The 16,560-nt window shown below is 40.4% G+C and overlaps 1 protein-coding gene across 2 annotated transcripts in view; it reads right to left on the bottom strand.

Annotated features, from left to right (window-relative positions):
* rfng (RFNG O-fucosylpeptide 3-beta-N-acetylglucosaminyltransferase) overlaps positions 1–16,560 on the bottom strand; it is a 42,353-nt gene that overhangs the window by 19,602 nt on the left and 6,191 nt on the right. For both annotated transcript variants that reach the window (XM_072242074.1, XM_072242073.1), the window contains exons 2-3: positions 9,677–9,725; positions 7,788–7,890 (exon numbers count right to left, since the gene is read on the bottom strand). In XM_072242074.1, coding sequence (XP_072098175.1) covers positions 7,788–7,890; positions 9,677–9,725 — 152 coding nt within the window. The remainder of the gene's footprint in view (positions 1–7,787; positions 7,891–9,676; positions 9,726–16,560) is intronic.

The following is a 16,560-nucleotide window of genomic DNA, read 5'->3' as shown; positions in this document are numbered from 1 at the left end:
GGGTCCAACATATAATTCTCCGTAACTTCCACCACCTCCAAAGGGATCCCACCACCAAGCACATCTTTCCCTTCCCCCTCTTTCTGCTTTCCGCAGGGATCACTCCCTACGTGACTCCCTTGTCCATTCGTTCCCCCCCCCATCCCTCCCCACCGATCTCCCTCCTGGCACTTATCCTTGTAAGCGGAACAAGTGCTACACCTGCCCTTACACTTCCTCCCTCACCACCATTCAGGGCCCCAGACAGTCCTTCCAGGTGAGGCGACACTTCACCTGTGAGTCGGCTGGGGTGATATACTGTGTCCAGTGCTCCCGGTGTGGCCTTCTATATATTAGCGAGACCCGACACAGACTGGGAGATCGTTTCGCTGAACACCTATGCTCTGTCCACCACAGAAAGCAGGATCTCCCAGTGGCCACACATTTTAATTCCACGACCCATTCCCATTCTGATATGTCTATCCACGGCCTCCTCTACTGTCGAGATAAAGCCATACTCAGGTTGGAGGAACAACACCTTATATTCCGTCTGGGTAGCTTCCAACCTGATGGCATGAACACTGATTTCTCTAACTTCTGTTAATGCCCCTCCCCTTCCCTTATTTATTTATTTATTCCTCCCCTCCCCCCCCTTTTTTTCCCTCTCTCTGTCCCTCTCACAATCACTCCTTGCCTGCTCTCCATCTTCCTCTGGGCTCCCCTCCCCCTTTCTTTCTCCCTAGGCCTCCCATCCCATTATCCTCCCCCTTCTCCAGCTCTGTATCCCTTTTGCCAATCAACTTTCCAGCTCTTAGCTTCATGCCCTCCCCCTCCTGTCTTCTCCTATCATTTCGGATCTCCACCTCCCCCTTCCACTTTCAAATCTCTTACTAGCTCTTCTTTCAGTTAGTCCTGATGAAGGGTTTGGCCCGAAACATCGACTGTACTTCTTCCTATTGATGCTGCCTGGCCTGCTGCGTTCCACCAGCATTTTGTGTGTGTTGCTTGTACTGGTTATTAGGCTATTTGGCCCCTATAAGTTACCCACTGGTGTAGTTAGGCAGTTGGGCATGTGAGGGGTGGGGGATAGGCAACAGGAAAATAAATGGGGGTTACAAGCGTTTATAAATAACAGTGGTGCAGGGACGTGTCTGTCATTCTTTCTTTTTCCTCTGCTGACTTAGAGGCTCACTTTATTCATTGTAAACCATTCTGCCTACTCAGGGAATTTCACTGTTATCCTGGCCAGTATTTACATTCCCCCTTATGCAAATATTCAGTCTGCACAACAGCTGTTGGCAGATGACTTTTATCATTTGGAAAACATATTTCCCAATTCCGTCATTTTCACTGGGGGGGGGGATTTAAACCAATGTAACATGAAACATAATCACCAGATAATTAGCTGTTCCATGCATGAAAGCAGAACTTTGGACCACTTCTATACCAATATTAAAGGGGCATTTTGCCCCTTCTCCTGAGCATTCCTTGGCAAACTCTGACCATGCCATGGTCATGGTACCGATTTAAGATGGCCCTGGTGAACATAGTGACTACTTTCCTGCAGCAGACAAAGAAAACTACTAGCTACTTTATTAATTACAATCTTTCTGGTAAACAATCACTGCAACTAATAGCCTGCAACCTCGGTTTCGGAGATGAGCCTCTCTACAACCTGACATTTTTGAGGTGTGAACTGAAGTTTTGAAGGTGTAAAACGGTTGCACGTGGTGCATATAGGCTGAATTGAGGCAGCAGGGCCCAGTCCCAAGAGCGGGGAATGAGCGAATGTTTGGCCATTAGTGGAGCAGACTTGGAGGTGATTCAATGTGGCAGACCCAAGGCAAGCGGAGGCGAGGTGGTGGGCTCAACTGCAAGGAATGACCCGAGGTTTGATCAATTTAAGCACTGGGCCAAATTGGAAAAGTCGGTTACGGGCCAAATCCAGGCAAGAGGGCCCAAACCTGAGAGCAGGGAATGACCCGAGGTTTGATCGATTTAAGCACTGAGCTGAATCGAGGTAGCAGGGTCCGGGCCCGAGAGCGTATCAGAACAAAGGGCCCAGATTCAAAAGCGAAGAATGACCAGGTTTGGATAATATAGACACCAGACCAGATTAAAAAGCTCAGGGTGTCAGGGCCGGAGGCAATAGATATGTCGATTCAGCTCACTGCTCCACAAGGTTTATTCGTCTCTGCACTGAACTGTGGCCTGCAATTAATGGCTCCTGAATTGGCTGCAGTGATGACTGGCTTTGCGGCTATCAACTCACTTTAATGAACTTCAGATGTTTATTCGCAAGATTTTTTTTCTGCACATTGGGTGTTTGATGGTCTTTTTAGTTAATGCGTTCTCTTGGGTTTCTTTGTTTTGTGACTGCCTGTAATGAGATGAATCTCAACGTTGTATATGGTATAGCTGTACATTCTTTGACAGTAAGAGTATTTTGACTTTGATCATGCTTCTTCCCAGCTATAAATGGAAACTCGAACAGTCAGAACCAACCAGGACCATTGGACAGCAATGGTCTCCTGAGGCTGTTGGAAGGGTGAGACTGCTTAGACTCCACGGATTGGAAGGTCATAGAAGGTTGGTGTGAAAATGCTGACACTGTAACATCCTACATCTCCTTTTGTGAAAATGTGTGTCTTCCTAAGAAGATCATTGTGAGGAATAACAATGACAAGCCGTGGTTCACCAAGGAGTGGAGGACTCTCAGATTTGCAAAGGGTCATGCCTACAGGTCTGGACATAGGGAGAAACAAGCTCTGCAATAAAACTCTGGAAGTGGCAAAGTCACTTACAAGAATTAACTAGAGAGAGACTTCAACAACAATAGCCAGGCAGTGTTGAGTTCCCTATGAACTCTTCCCAACTTCAAGCAGAAGTGCTCCCAAGTCTACCCCTCTCCTACCTTGGTTAATCAGCTCAGTCAGTTTTATTGCCCATTTGATAACATCTATCGCCTCCTGCTTCTTCTGATCCCGATTTGCTGACCCCCTCACCCCATTCCATTCACAACCACTCCAATATCACCATCTCCCCTTCAATCCAACCCCATTCACCTTCTTCAGCCTCCCTCCTGTATTCCACCCTATACGTTCTGTGAAGCAAGACGTTCACAAACTAGTTGGAAAACAGGACATTAGGAAAGCTGAAGACCCTGATGGCGTCTCAACTGGTACTCTAAGGCACTGCATAGATCATTTAGCACCTGTCTGGTTTGATTGAAACATATAAGATTATTAAGGGATTGGACACGCTGCAGGCAGGAAGCATGTTCCCGCTGATGGGTGAATCAGAACCAGAGCCCACAGTTTAAGAATAAGGGATAGGCCATTTAGAACGGAGTTAAGGAAAAACTTTTTCACCCAGAGAGTGGTGGATATGTGGAACGCTCTGCCCCAGAAGGCAGTGGAGGCCAAGTCTCTGGATGTTTTCAAGAAAGAGGTGGATAGAGCTCTTAAAGATAGTGGAATCAAAGGTTATGGGGATAAGGCAGGAACTGGATACTGATTGTGGATGATCAGCCATGATCACAGTGAACGGCGGTGCTGGCTCGAAGGGCCGAATGGCCTACTCCTGCACCTATTGTCAATTGTCTATTGTTTCAGACTGCTTTAAAGTTGTTACAATTGTTTCAGTTCCCAAGAAAGACAAGATCACTCGACTTAATGATCATAGGCCAGTTGCTCTGACTCAGTAGTTAGGAAAACTTTGAATGTTTGATGTTGGGCTATCTGAAGTTTATTCCTGATCCTCTTATTGACCGACTACAGTTTGCCAATAGAGCAAATCACTCAGCTGAGGATGCAGTTAACTTGTGCCTTCATTACATTCTTCAATATTTGGACTCCCCCTAACACCTACATGAGGATTATGTTTGTGGATTTTAGTTCAGCCTTCAACATTATTGTCCTGGAGTTGCTCCACAAGAAGCTATCCCAACTAGCTGTACCCTACAATCTTCCTGACAGGAAGGGAGCAGTGCTTAAGGCTGGGCTCCTACTTGTCCAATCCAATGTCTATAAGCACAGGTGCTCTGCAGGCCATGCCCTTTCACACCTCCTATCCTCACTTTATACAAATGACTGTACCTCCACAGACAAAACCACTAAAATCCTAAAGTTCACAGATGACACAACTGTAGTTGGTCTCATTTCTAACAATGATGAGACCTGCTTTCAAGGAGAGATGGAATGTCTTGCAGCATAGTGTGCTCGTAACAACTCTGAGCTTAATGCTGTCATGACAGTGGAAATGAGGATTGACTTCTGCCGACAACCAGCCTGTCCCCACTTTGAAAATAATGGTCAGGTTGTGTCTATGGTCGAGTCATTCGAATTCCTGGGGACTACCATTACCTATACATTAAAGTGGAACAAGTATGTTATGCTCATCACTAGGAAAGCTGAACAAAGATTGTTCTTCCTACGGCAGCTTAGGAAACTTAACATCTCAGGGCACACCTTGATGAATATTTACTCTGCCATCATTGGGGATGTTGTGACCATCTCTATCCCTGTTTGGTTTTGTGCCGCCTCCTCCCTCTCCAAGTCCAGGTTGCAGCAAGTGGTCCTCTCAGTGAAGAAGAAACTGTTTCTTTTACTTCTTTTTATTTTAAATATGTTCCTGGTTCTGTTACAGCCTGTGACCTGCAGTTTGAAGATCAACTGAGCAATCTGGCGCTTAGCTGTCTTTGAGAAGATTTGAGGTCAAAAAGCTTAGAGACTGGGCGCAAGCCCATGACCGACGCCATTTCTCGCCGATCAAGAAAGAGTGCAAGACACGAGCAAGTGTTCAGCACCATCTACCAGCCTCTCACTTGCTGGGGCTGCTGGAGGAAGGTATCTGTGTGTGACGGTCTCTCACTCACTGCTCCCGAGGTAAGGCCCCTGCATTCTAATGTTCTCTCCCCCTCTCTCTCTCCCTCGATGCTGTCCGAGGATGGTAGCAAAGTGCTGGATCTGCGATTTATGGATTGGACTGTAGTTCACTTAGACTCTTTCTTGCTGCAGTTTGCATGATTTTTTTTGCGTGGGGGGGTGTGATGTTCTTGTCATTTGCACGATTTGTTTTTTTTTTGTACGTGGGGGGGTGATGTTTTTCTTTGGATGGCTATTTGGAGAAGACAAATCTCAGAGTTGTATACTGCATACATACTTTGATAGTAATTGTACCTTGAACCTTGAAATCTGAATTAGTGCACTTGGCTATTTGCCCTTTCTCTGTAGTTGCTATTGAGGGTAACAGTGAAACAGTGACATGCTGGAAAGAGGCTCGAGCTAAATTCTGCATCCAACTCTGTTCTTTCCACCAGGGAGGAATACCATATGAAGGATAATCCTATTCATCTGAATGGAGCTAATGATCCTGTGGAAAAAAGGTAAGTGCAAATAATACACACAAAATGCCGGACGAACTCATCAGTCCAGGTAGCAACTACGGAAAAGAGCACAGTTGACATTTCAGGCCGAGACCTTTCAGCAAGACTGGAAAGGACGGGGGAAGACGACAGAATAAAAAGGTGGAGTGAGAAAGGAGGTCTAGCTAGAAGGTGTGGAAATATATCTGTAACCCTGAAGACTATGAATTTGTAACTTTTGTAAAATGTAATGTAACGAAATGGGGTCGATGAAATCTAAAGTGCTTTGCTGGTTTGGATGAGAAAACTTACAAGTGTGCTTGTGTTATATGGGAACAAACTACTTTCTTTGCTGACAGGCTATTTGTTCTATGGTCAGAGGGGATGTTTGATAATGGGGTAACAGGATGGATCACATATGAGAATGCGATAAGGATGAAGATAACAGAGGAATGCAATGTTATGGAATGGAGCAACCTAATCAGTGTTCTTTGTGGGGAAAAAAAAAGGTATAAAAGGTCCTGTCCTCTTTTGGAAAAATATTGGAAAGACATTTTTGATATTATTTCAACAGTTCTATGCTTTGATTTAAAACCCCATCCTATTACGGCAATCTTTGGATTGCCAATGGTCGAACATAAATCTTTATCTTCTTCAGCCTCTCAAATGATAGCTTTTGTTACTTTAATGGCGAGAAGATCTATTTTGTTGAACTGGAAGGAGACCAATCCTCCTACTACATTCCAATGGTGTTCTCAAACCATATTAAGTTTAAATTTAGAAAAATTTATGTGATATTTTTGACCCTTTGGTTAAATTTGAAGATACCTGGAAACCTTTTATGCAACATTTTCATATGATGTAATCTGACCTTTCCGAATTTTTTTTCTAAAATTACATGATGAGAGGAGCGGAGTTAGTGACATTATGGATCACGTCTGATACAAGTTGTCGGTCTAGCCCTGTTTTGCCTTTTTTTTTGTTTTTTTTTTCTCTTTTTCTTTTGGGTTTTTTTTTGTTTATATATTTTTTCTTTTTATTTCTTTGTGAATGTTTAATCTCATTATGAATTTGGAAGTCTTTTATTTCTATGTTACTTAAAATTCATTTTATATATGCTGATGAACATTTTTCCAATCTCTATGTACCAACTTTGTTATTGAGTTTATAATTTTGAAAAATTAATAAAAAGATTTAAAAAAAAGAAAGGAAGGTATAAAAGTACTTTGGTTGAAACAGAAGATCAGAACCATATTTCCAGACAAAACTTGGCTGGAAGTACATCTCCCTTGCAAGTAAAATAATAAATGCATTAATAATGTGATCACTCTGAATTTGTTGTAGTTTGTTTCTTTATATTGGAAGACCTAGTTGGACGGTATACCACAAAGGTGAAGCCAGCTGGGTGGGAAAGTAAAAGGCTGGAGAAGGAATCTGATAGGAGAGGAGAGTGGACCATGGGCGAAAAGGAAGCAGGAGGAGCATCAAGGAGAGGTGATAGGCCAGGGAGCAGAAGTGTTAAGAGACCAGAATAGGGAATAAAAGAGGGAAGGGGGAGGGAAAAATTACTATTATGGGTAACAATGAAACAGTGGCATGCTGGACAGAGGCTCTAGCTATATTCTGCATCCATTTCTGAATTTTCCACTAGGGAGAAATATCTTATAAAGGATGAATGCATTCATCTGAATGGAGTAAATGGCCCGATGGAAAAGTGTAAATGTAATAAAATGATTTTCATATTTTATTATTTAATTTTAGAAAATACTTGTTACATTTGAAATGTGTTTTCGTTAAATTTATGAGTTTTTTAAAAAACACGATTGTAAGTCTATTCAAATGGATTTAAGTTCCACTGACTACAGGAACTTTTAAAAAATATTAAATCATTTTTATCTGCTAAATAGCTGCAATCACAAAAGTATATTAATAATCATAAATATTTCATCTGAAGTAGACTGTCTGAAAAAGGGTTCACTATATTCCTAAAATTTTCAGAATGTATATTCACACTGGCGGAGTTTCTTCAGCTAAACTTTCCACGAAAGAGTCTTGTATTAGATGAAACTCTTTTAATTTAACGTTGACAGTATTATTTTTCATTAGTATTTGTTGTGAAAGCATTATCTTAATCCAAGGAATAGAGTGCAATAATGCAATCTGCCATGTTGGCAAGACCCTTCTAAGAATGACATTAAGTGTTCCATTTTGTTTAAACATTCTGACCCAAAATGTCACAGGGATTTAAAAAGATTTCTTACAGCAATCCTGAAAAAAGTCAAAATTTACAAAATAAATTCAAATATAGATGACATCAGAAACTTATGGAATCTGGGACCTCAAACTCAAAACCAGGGAATGGCCTATTATATATACAAACATATAGTGACGTTTGTGAATGGCCCATTATATATACAAACATATACTTTCCCAGCATGCTTACTTTTTTTTAGATTCAATGAACTTGTCATACTCCACAGACATCTTACAACAAAGTGCTTGGCGTGTGTGTGCAGAAGAGCAATTTGTATTAATCATGTTGCCTCCTAAACAAAGAGAAAGCAGAAAGAAGAACATAGCTTATCATTTGAAAAACAAACAAACCATTTAATTCTTCCCATTTGGCTAAATATATTTTAAATTTTAATATTTTGATTAAAATAATTTCCCCCTTTAATACCTAATATTTATGATATCACAAAAATTGTTTCTTTTGAAAAATGTATATCCATTTTCAAAAAAGTTTTGATTCTAAAATCTGAAAAATCAAAGACCATTTCTTCATTTGCAACACTGCCCAAATACTGCAGGCTCCCATTATAGGCCTTCCTAACACAGTTGAGCACCCCAGATATAATGAACAGTCAGCACTTAAAGAGAGGAAATTATTCCTTATCAGCTGTAATGTAGTAACACTATAAGAAACCTGGTTGTCAATCGGTGGCTAAGTTGATAAAATTTAATTATCCCTTCAAAATTTGAACAAAATTGATCATCACATTAAAAATTTGAATCTCTAATGTGCCAGACATTGCCAAATATATACATGTTAGTGAGCATCCTGAATCCTTAGAAACCCTTTCTTAGACTAATGAGTAATGAACAATTATCAGACTATTCAATTGTGCTCATCAAGTCTAACCTAAAGTCTAAAGCAGATTTTCTGGTACCAGCTCTGAACCAGGATTAACATACTAATTCAAAGAAAATATCAGTCACCATCGAGGGATCAGCAGTGGAATGAGTGAGCAGTTTTAAGTTCCTGGATGTCGACATCTCTGAAGATCTATACTGGGCCCATCATACTGATGCAATTACAAAGAAGGCATGAGAGGGGCTATATTTCATTAGGAGTTTAAGCAGACTTGGTATGTCACCAAAGATCCCTGCAAATTTCTACAGAGGTACTGTGGAGAGCATTCTAACTGGTTGCATCACCATCTGGTATGGAGGGGCCATTGCACAGGATCAGAAAAAGCTGCCGAGAATTGTAAGCTCAGCCAGCTCCATCATGGACATTGAGGACACCTTCAAAAAGTGAAGCCTCAAAAAAAAGGGGGCATCCATCATTAAGGACCCCCATCACCCAGGACATGCCCATTTCTCATTGCTACCATAAAGGAGGTGGTGCAGGAATCTGTAGAGACAGACACTCAATGTTTCAGGAACAGTTTCTTCCCCTCCACCATCAGATTTCTGAATGGAAAATAAACCCATGAACACTACCTCGCTATCTTTTCTTTTTATTTGCTCACTTTTTGCACTAATTACATAATTATAAGTCAATTTTCTGGTCATCATCAGCAATAAAAGAATGTACAAGGCCAGTTTAAAAGAATCTTCAAAATAGCACCTATAATTAGTTTAAAAGAGGTAAGCATTGAAGGTTCTGTTGTAGGGAAGGTATAGAATGTTATTAAAATTATTTCAATAAGTATTTTGAGACCTGCAAAACATGCAACCAATTGTACATTCACATACACGTGAAAACCTGAGCAGCTACACTTATTATTTTTATCGCACCATTATTACGTGTTCATATTGCAAAGCATTACGTAAATTAAATGCACTTAAAGCAAATGCAACACAGAACATTCATCATTTCTTATTCTTTCAGTGGCAGTCATTGAATAGAAACTGTAAGTGCTGCACTGAGAGTTTCTGGAGAAATCCGACTAATCTGTTAATAAATTCAATGAATAGGTCTATTGAAATGTTCAGAGCAACAAGGCACAAGGCTGAACTGCAAGCAATCTCCATCCAAGCGGTGCAGGGATATCAGTCTCCTTCAGCACTTAAAGGCCCAGACAAAATTCTCACTTCAGCACTTACCAGCCTTTTCCCGCAACTCTTTGTCTTCGCCATCTGTGAAGATAAATGTCTGGTAGAAAGAAAGAAGGGTATTCAGGGATGGTCTGGCATGTTTAATACATCCTTGTTAAATGAGTTTGTATTCCTAAATTCTGCTGTTTGATAAAGTGGATAGGTCTACGTATTAAATATGAAACTTAGTAAAATATGTAATTTGTCCTACTGATTATTTTATAAGCCAAAGCACAAAGACAATATGTATCAGAGTCTTTACAACCTTTTTATACCCAAGTAATGCAGTAAATGAATAATTAATCAGCAGTAATATCAAACTAAGATATCATTATCAGTAAAATATAATTAAGCTGCAATCTATCCAATTCCATAATAGATGGATTACAATTTAATAGTTGACTTTACTGCTACTATTTGGGGAAAAATAAAGCTTCAGGTTAATTTGCACAGATATATTCCTTTTCCCCCAAATGGGCAGCATGACAGTTCTTACTTTACGTTGCTTCAATACGATTTTTATCCTCATTAATAATTTCTGATGCTGAGCTACTCCAGAGGAGTGTAGACCCTGAGAGGTCTAAGCTGCAGCAAGAACCACTTGCCCTGAAGGCAGGAAAAAGCTGGCAACAAACAAAAACTACTCCCTGGAGCTGTTTATAATAGTGTCTGATGTACACTCAGGGTTCTGGCTAGATTGGCCATTCCAGAATCACTCTCCAAGTCAAAAAGAAGTTTCCTCCAACTCTGCAAATGTATAGTTTAACTCTTTCTAATTTTTGACACAGTTTAGAGCAATTTAGTTTACTTATTGCCTTTTAGCCATTTGTACAGTCGGTATTTCATCGACTGTGTTTTTTTCATTGATGCTGTCTGGCCTCCTGAGTTCTTCTAGCATTTTGTGAATATTGCTTGGATTTCCAGCATCTGCAGATTTTCTATTGCTAGCTTTATTTGTATTTTATGATATACCGTGATGCTGGAAAGTTTGTGAACCCTGTAGAATATTCTGTATTTCTGAAAGACCAGGTGGCCTTTTGCAAACTTGAGACGTGCAGCAATGTTTTTTTTTGGGAAAGCAGTGGTTTCCCCCGTGGTGTCCTTCCACGAACAGCATTCTTGTTCAGTGTTTTTCTTATAGTGGACACATGAACAGAGATTTTGGCAAGTTCTAGAGATTTCCGCAGGTCTTTTGCTGTTATCCTTGGGTTCTTTTTCACCACCTTCAGCATTGCACGTTGTGCTCTTGGTGTGATCTTTACAGGATGCCCACTCCGAGGGAGAATAGCAACAGTACTGAGTTTCCTCCAGTTGTAGTCAACTTCTCCTACTGTGGACTAATGAATATTGAGGTCTTCAGAAAGCTTTTGTAGTCTTTTCCAGCTTTCTGCATCTCTACAATTCTTCTTCTAAGGTCCTCTGACAGTTGTATTAATCAAGGCATAGTGCATATAAACAGATCTTTCTTGAGAAGAGCAGGCTCTAACCTGACTTCGTGTATCTTTTAATAGGGCATGGCGCCTCTACAACCCACACCTCCAATCTCATGTCATTGATTGAAGCATGATCCCAAAAACCTTTTGCAGAAGATTGGAATCCCAGAGGTTCACATACTTTTTCCATCAAATACATATAATATTGGATCATTTTTATCAATAAATAAATGAATAAGTATAATGTTTTTGTGTTATTTATTAATTGGGTTCTCTCTCTAGTTTTAGGATTTACATGAAGATCTAATCACATTCTAGGGTATATTTATGCAGAAATAGCGAAAATTATACGATGTTCACAAGTTTTCTAGCACCACTGTACATCATTAATGTCTTTAAAAAGCCAAATGAATTGAAATGAGTAGACTCTCACTCTCTCTCATTTAGCGATACGCAACAGATAAAGCTTTATGATAGCAAAGTAAAATTGTAAATACGAGAAATCTAAAATAAAAGTGGAAAATTCCTGAAATACCCAGATCAGGCAGCATCTGTGGAATGAGGTCTTCCAGTAGCACTCACATCGACAGTGCTGAAGTGCTTTGGGAGGTTGGTTATGGCTAGAATCAGCAAGGACCTGGATCCACTGCAATTTGTCTATCACCTCAATAGGTCTACAGAAGATGTGATCTCATCACACAGCCTTGGATCACCTGGACAACACTAATACAAATGGCAGGATGCTGTTTATCGATTACAGCTCAGTGTTTAATACAATTATTTCTACAGTTCTGATCGAAAAGCTCCGAAACCTGGGCCTTTGTACCTCCCTCTGGAACTGGAACCCCTATTTCTGAACCAGAAGACCCCCACAATCTATGTGGATCGCAAACAACATCTCCACTTCGCTGCCAATCAACATTGGTGGAACTTAAGGGTGTGTGTTTAGCCTACTGCTCTACTCCCTCTACTCCCATGACTGTGTGGCTAGGCACACCTCAAATGCCATCTACAAATTTGCTGATGACACAACTATTGCTGGCAAAATTTCAGATGGTGACGAGAAGCTGTACAGGAGCCAGGTATATCAGCTGGTTGAGTGGTGTCGCAGCAACAGTCTTGCACTCAACGCCAGTAAGACCGAAGAAGTGATTGTGGACTTCAGAAAGGGTAAGACGAGGGAACACACACCAGTCCACAGAGGGAGCAGGAGTAGAAGGAGAGAGCAATTTCAAGTTCCTGATTGTCAACATCACTGAGGATCTATCCTAGGCCCAATATATCAATGCAGTTACAAAGAAGGCGCAACAGCAGGTATATTTTATTAGGAGTTTGAGGAGATTTGATACGTCAACAAAGACACGCGCAAATTTCTGCTGATCCACCATGGAGAGCATTCTGACCATCTGGTATGGGGGTGGGGTGCTACTGCACAGAGTCGAAAGAAGAGCTGCGGGAAGTTGTGAACTCAGTCAGTCCATCATTGGCACTAGCCTCTGTAACATCCAGAATATCTTCAAGAAGCGTTGCCTCAAAAGAGCGGCATTCATCATTAAGGACCCTCATCACCCAGGACATGCCCTCCTCATCGTTACCATCAGGGATGTGGTAAAGGATTCTGAAGGCACACACTCAATGATTCAGGAACATAGGCAAGTGTTATCAAACCTGATTCTGAATCAACGTTACATGTCAAAGACCAGGGTTAGAGCTGTTGTTACTGGGATGGCGAAGAATATAGCAGAGATATCTCCTTCATTTCATGGATCACAACCAAAATAAAATTATTTACACAACAAAAAAACTCTGCTAGGGGACAACAGTGAGATTCTCGTGAAATGGGGGAGGGGGGTTCCTCAATTTAACCATGATAATCCAGGAATTGGTAATGGATATTTGCCACTCAAACAGCCGAGATACTAGAGTGGGCAAGTACTCTGGCGATGTGGAATATTACAGCTATGAATTTGACATTGACAAAGTGACTGTGGCTCCACCTGATGCTCTTGAATTTGCAAATTTCCATAACAGTTTAACCCTTGACGCTATCTTCCTGGCTTCTTTAATTTTCTTTAATTTATGTTAAGAGTATAATCTAGCACCTCTCTAAAGCAAGTCTGAGAAGGGTGGGATTTGTCTGACACTTCGAATGGGTAGGATGCCTTATAAGGAAGGGTTGGAAATGCTTTGTACCTGCTGGAATTTAGAAGAGTGAAAGGGGACGATTTAAGTATGCAAGATGTCAAGGTCTTGACTGGGTTGATATGGAGAGGATGAATCCTTCTATAGGAGAATCTACAGATGACATAAATTAATCTACAGCAGCCACAGGTGACATTGGCTCAAACAGCATCACCCAAACCCACAACCTCCATCACCAAGGAGATGAACAGATGGCACATGGGAACACCTCTACCTGCATGATTCCCTCTAAGTCACACACCATTCTGATGTGGAAGTATATCACAGTTCATTCAACATCACTGGGTCTTCACCACAAAGTCTGCAGATGAAACCGATTATTTTACCACCCATTTTCCCAAGGATAATTTGAGTTGGGCAATAAGTGCTGGCCATACAAGAGATGTCAATATCCTGCAAAAGGAATACATGGAAAAAAATTGAAAAGCGGTTTACTAGTCTCAGGATCATCTCTCTGCTGTACTATATCTAAGTCAAAAACTGTGTCAGAAAAGGAAAAACAGTATATATGGATGCACTGCACATATGGAGACCATTTAGCCTATGCACCAAACTGCAGCATGCCCAGCCTACCTCCGATGCTTGGCAGTTAAGATTAATGCTACATCCTCTCTCCAGAGTCCAGTTTCTTGAGCACTGAACTTCCACTTCTCTCCACCTTCATACAGCCTGAGATTTGACATCTTAGTTCTTTTGCTTTATTCTATTTTACTCCTCTTCAAGGACTTCCTTTAGGTTAAATTCATTCCATTTTTGAAGCTTCTGCAATCCTAAAGTTTGTCTGATGACCTTAATATATGGGGTGCTTATTTTACACAATCCAAATGTGTTGTATTGACTATAATTTGGTTGTCCCTAATAGAATGCAATGTAATGACAGACAATCTTTTTTTTAAATCTAATACTCAGCTCAAACTCCCTTGGCAAAATCTAAATCTGGTGTTTCCCCTTATTTGTTTCCCAAATGAAAAATTACTTTTGAGTTATTTCAGCTCCTCTAGCATTTTGTGTGTACTACTTTGAAAAATTACTTTATTTGCTCAGCCTCCATTTGCAGATTGCTTTCCATCTATTCCTGGTGTCATTTATCCCAGAGCTTTGGATTTTAAAAAATCATTCAATAAGCCTAGTCAATGTTGCTGAGAAATTCTCTGTCTCTGGGGGATTTTTGACTCCCATCACATCATCCCTGTCAACCATAGATTCTGTTTTCGTGTCACTTTGCATGCAATTTCACTCCACTGAAGTACAGTAAAATGAAACTAAGATTAATAACAACAGGTAAATAAAATTGAAACAACAATGAATTGAAAACTTTTCACTTAAATTAATGGTAAAATTTAGATGGCTTCCAACTGAAAATGAAGAGCAGATTGGAATACAGACACATAAATTACTGGTCTCAGATGAAGAGATGGCTCAAAATAATTAATCACTGATTCATCTGCTATTCATTACCAGAAGTTCCCCTTCAGACTGCTGACCTTCACAGTTTTTCTTTAAATTTCACATTGATTAATTCACTCCAACTGTTCCAACATGCCTTTCACTCACAGGCGCAGCACTTTTGGGTAATAAATCATCCTGAGGCTTATTTGGAGTGAAACGCTTGTAAGATTTTTGATCTCTTTATGTTTTACGAGTTCTAGCATTCTTTAGTTCTGCTTTATAAAATTCGGAATTTTCTGTGCACGCAATCAAAAGCACACACACAGTCACAAACTAATGGCTATTCATCAACTGGTTTCAATTTTCCATTGCTTCCGATACTGGAAACTGCAGATACAAAACATAACAGAAATAAACTTCTTTCTATGTCAATCTGCTAAATCCAAATCTATTATTCTTCACCTTAGACATGTTCACTTTTTGGATTAAGAAGCCACAACTATTTTCTCAATGATTAAAACAATATTTAAACATCACACCGTATCACAAACCTATCTGTCCTTTTGAATGATTTAAAAGTATCTGATTAAATCTAGAATGAGTTTACCTTCTTTCAAGGATAAAGGCACAGTTTGTATTCATGTGGCTGCTTGACTGGTGCTGGAGTGAGATCAGTTCACAATACCTTTCAGTAATCTGGCAATCTTCAGCACACTAACATCTGGTATTCATTTAAAAAAGGAACCAGCAGGGGTAACATGGTGGTTGAAGGGAAGAAACAGGAAAGCATAAAACTGAGTAAACAGAAAAATCCCTGCTTACACAGACTACTTTATATCCACATCTTGGATTTGTTTTAACAATAGTGAGTGTTTGATAAAACTGAAATGGGGCTTTGAAAGCTCCATTATTAAAATCATAGTTTTAACTTTGGAAATCTTCACCTTGCACTTACTTATTTGAACTTTATTTTCATTATCAATTCTAACAGGTTATGGTAACGCCTTCCTAAAAACACTTCCATTTTATCCCAGTGCATTACAAAGAAGTGGTTTCAGCACTGTATCAGGGAGATACACCACAATGGTGAAAGAAAAGCTATGTATCATAGAACTATAGAACTACTGAACTATAGAAAACTACAGCACAGAAAACAGGCCATTCGGCCCTTCTAGTCTGTGCCGAAACTTTATTCCGCTGGTCCCATTGACCTGCACCCAGTCCATAACCCTCCAGACCTCTCCCATTCATGTATCTATCCAATTTATTCTTAAAACTTAAGAGTGAGCCCACATTTACCGCGTCAGATGGCAGGCCATTCCACACTCCCACCACTCTCTGAGTGAAGAAGTTCTCCCTAATGTTCCCCCTAATCCTTTCCCCTTTCACTCTAAAGCCATGTCCTCTCGTACTTATCTCTCCTAATCTAAGTGGAAAGAGCCTATTTGCATTTACTCTGTCTATACCCCTCATAATTTTGAAAACCTCTATCAAATCTCCTCTCATTTTTCTACACTCCAAGGAATAAAGTCCTAACCTGTTCAATCTTTCCCCGTAACTCAACTCCTGAAGACTCGGCAACATCCTAGTAAATCTTCTCTGCACTCTTTCAATCTTACTGATATCCTTCCTATAGTTAGGTGACCAGAACTGCACACAATACTCCAAATTTGGCCTCACCAATGTCTTATACAACCTCACCATAACACCCCAACTCCTATACTCAATACTTTGATTTATGAATGCCAGGATGCCAAAAGCCTTCCTTACAACCCTGTCTACCTGTGACGCCACTTTCAGGGAATTATGTATCTGAACTCCCAGATCCCTTTGTTCCTCCACACTCCTCAGTGCCCTACCATTTACTGT

The sequence above is a fragment of the Mobula birostris genome, chromosome 24 (assembly GCF_030028105.1).
Source record: "Mobula birostris isolate sMobBir1 chromosome 24, sMobBir1.hap1, whole genome shotgun sequence".
NCBI lineage: Eukaryota > Metazoa > Chordata > Chondrichthyes > Myliobatiformes > Myliobatidae > Mobula > Mobula birostris.
The sequence above is the reverse complement of the archived record's forward strand: the minus strand, read 5'-3'. Positions and strand labels throughout refer to the sequence as shown.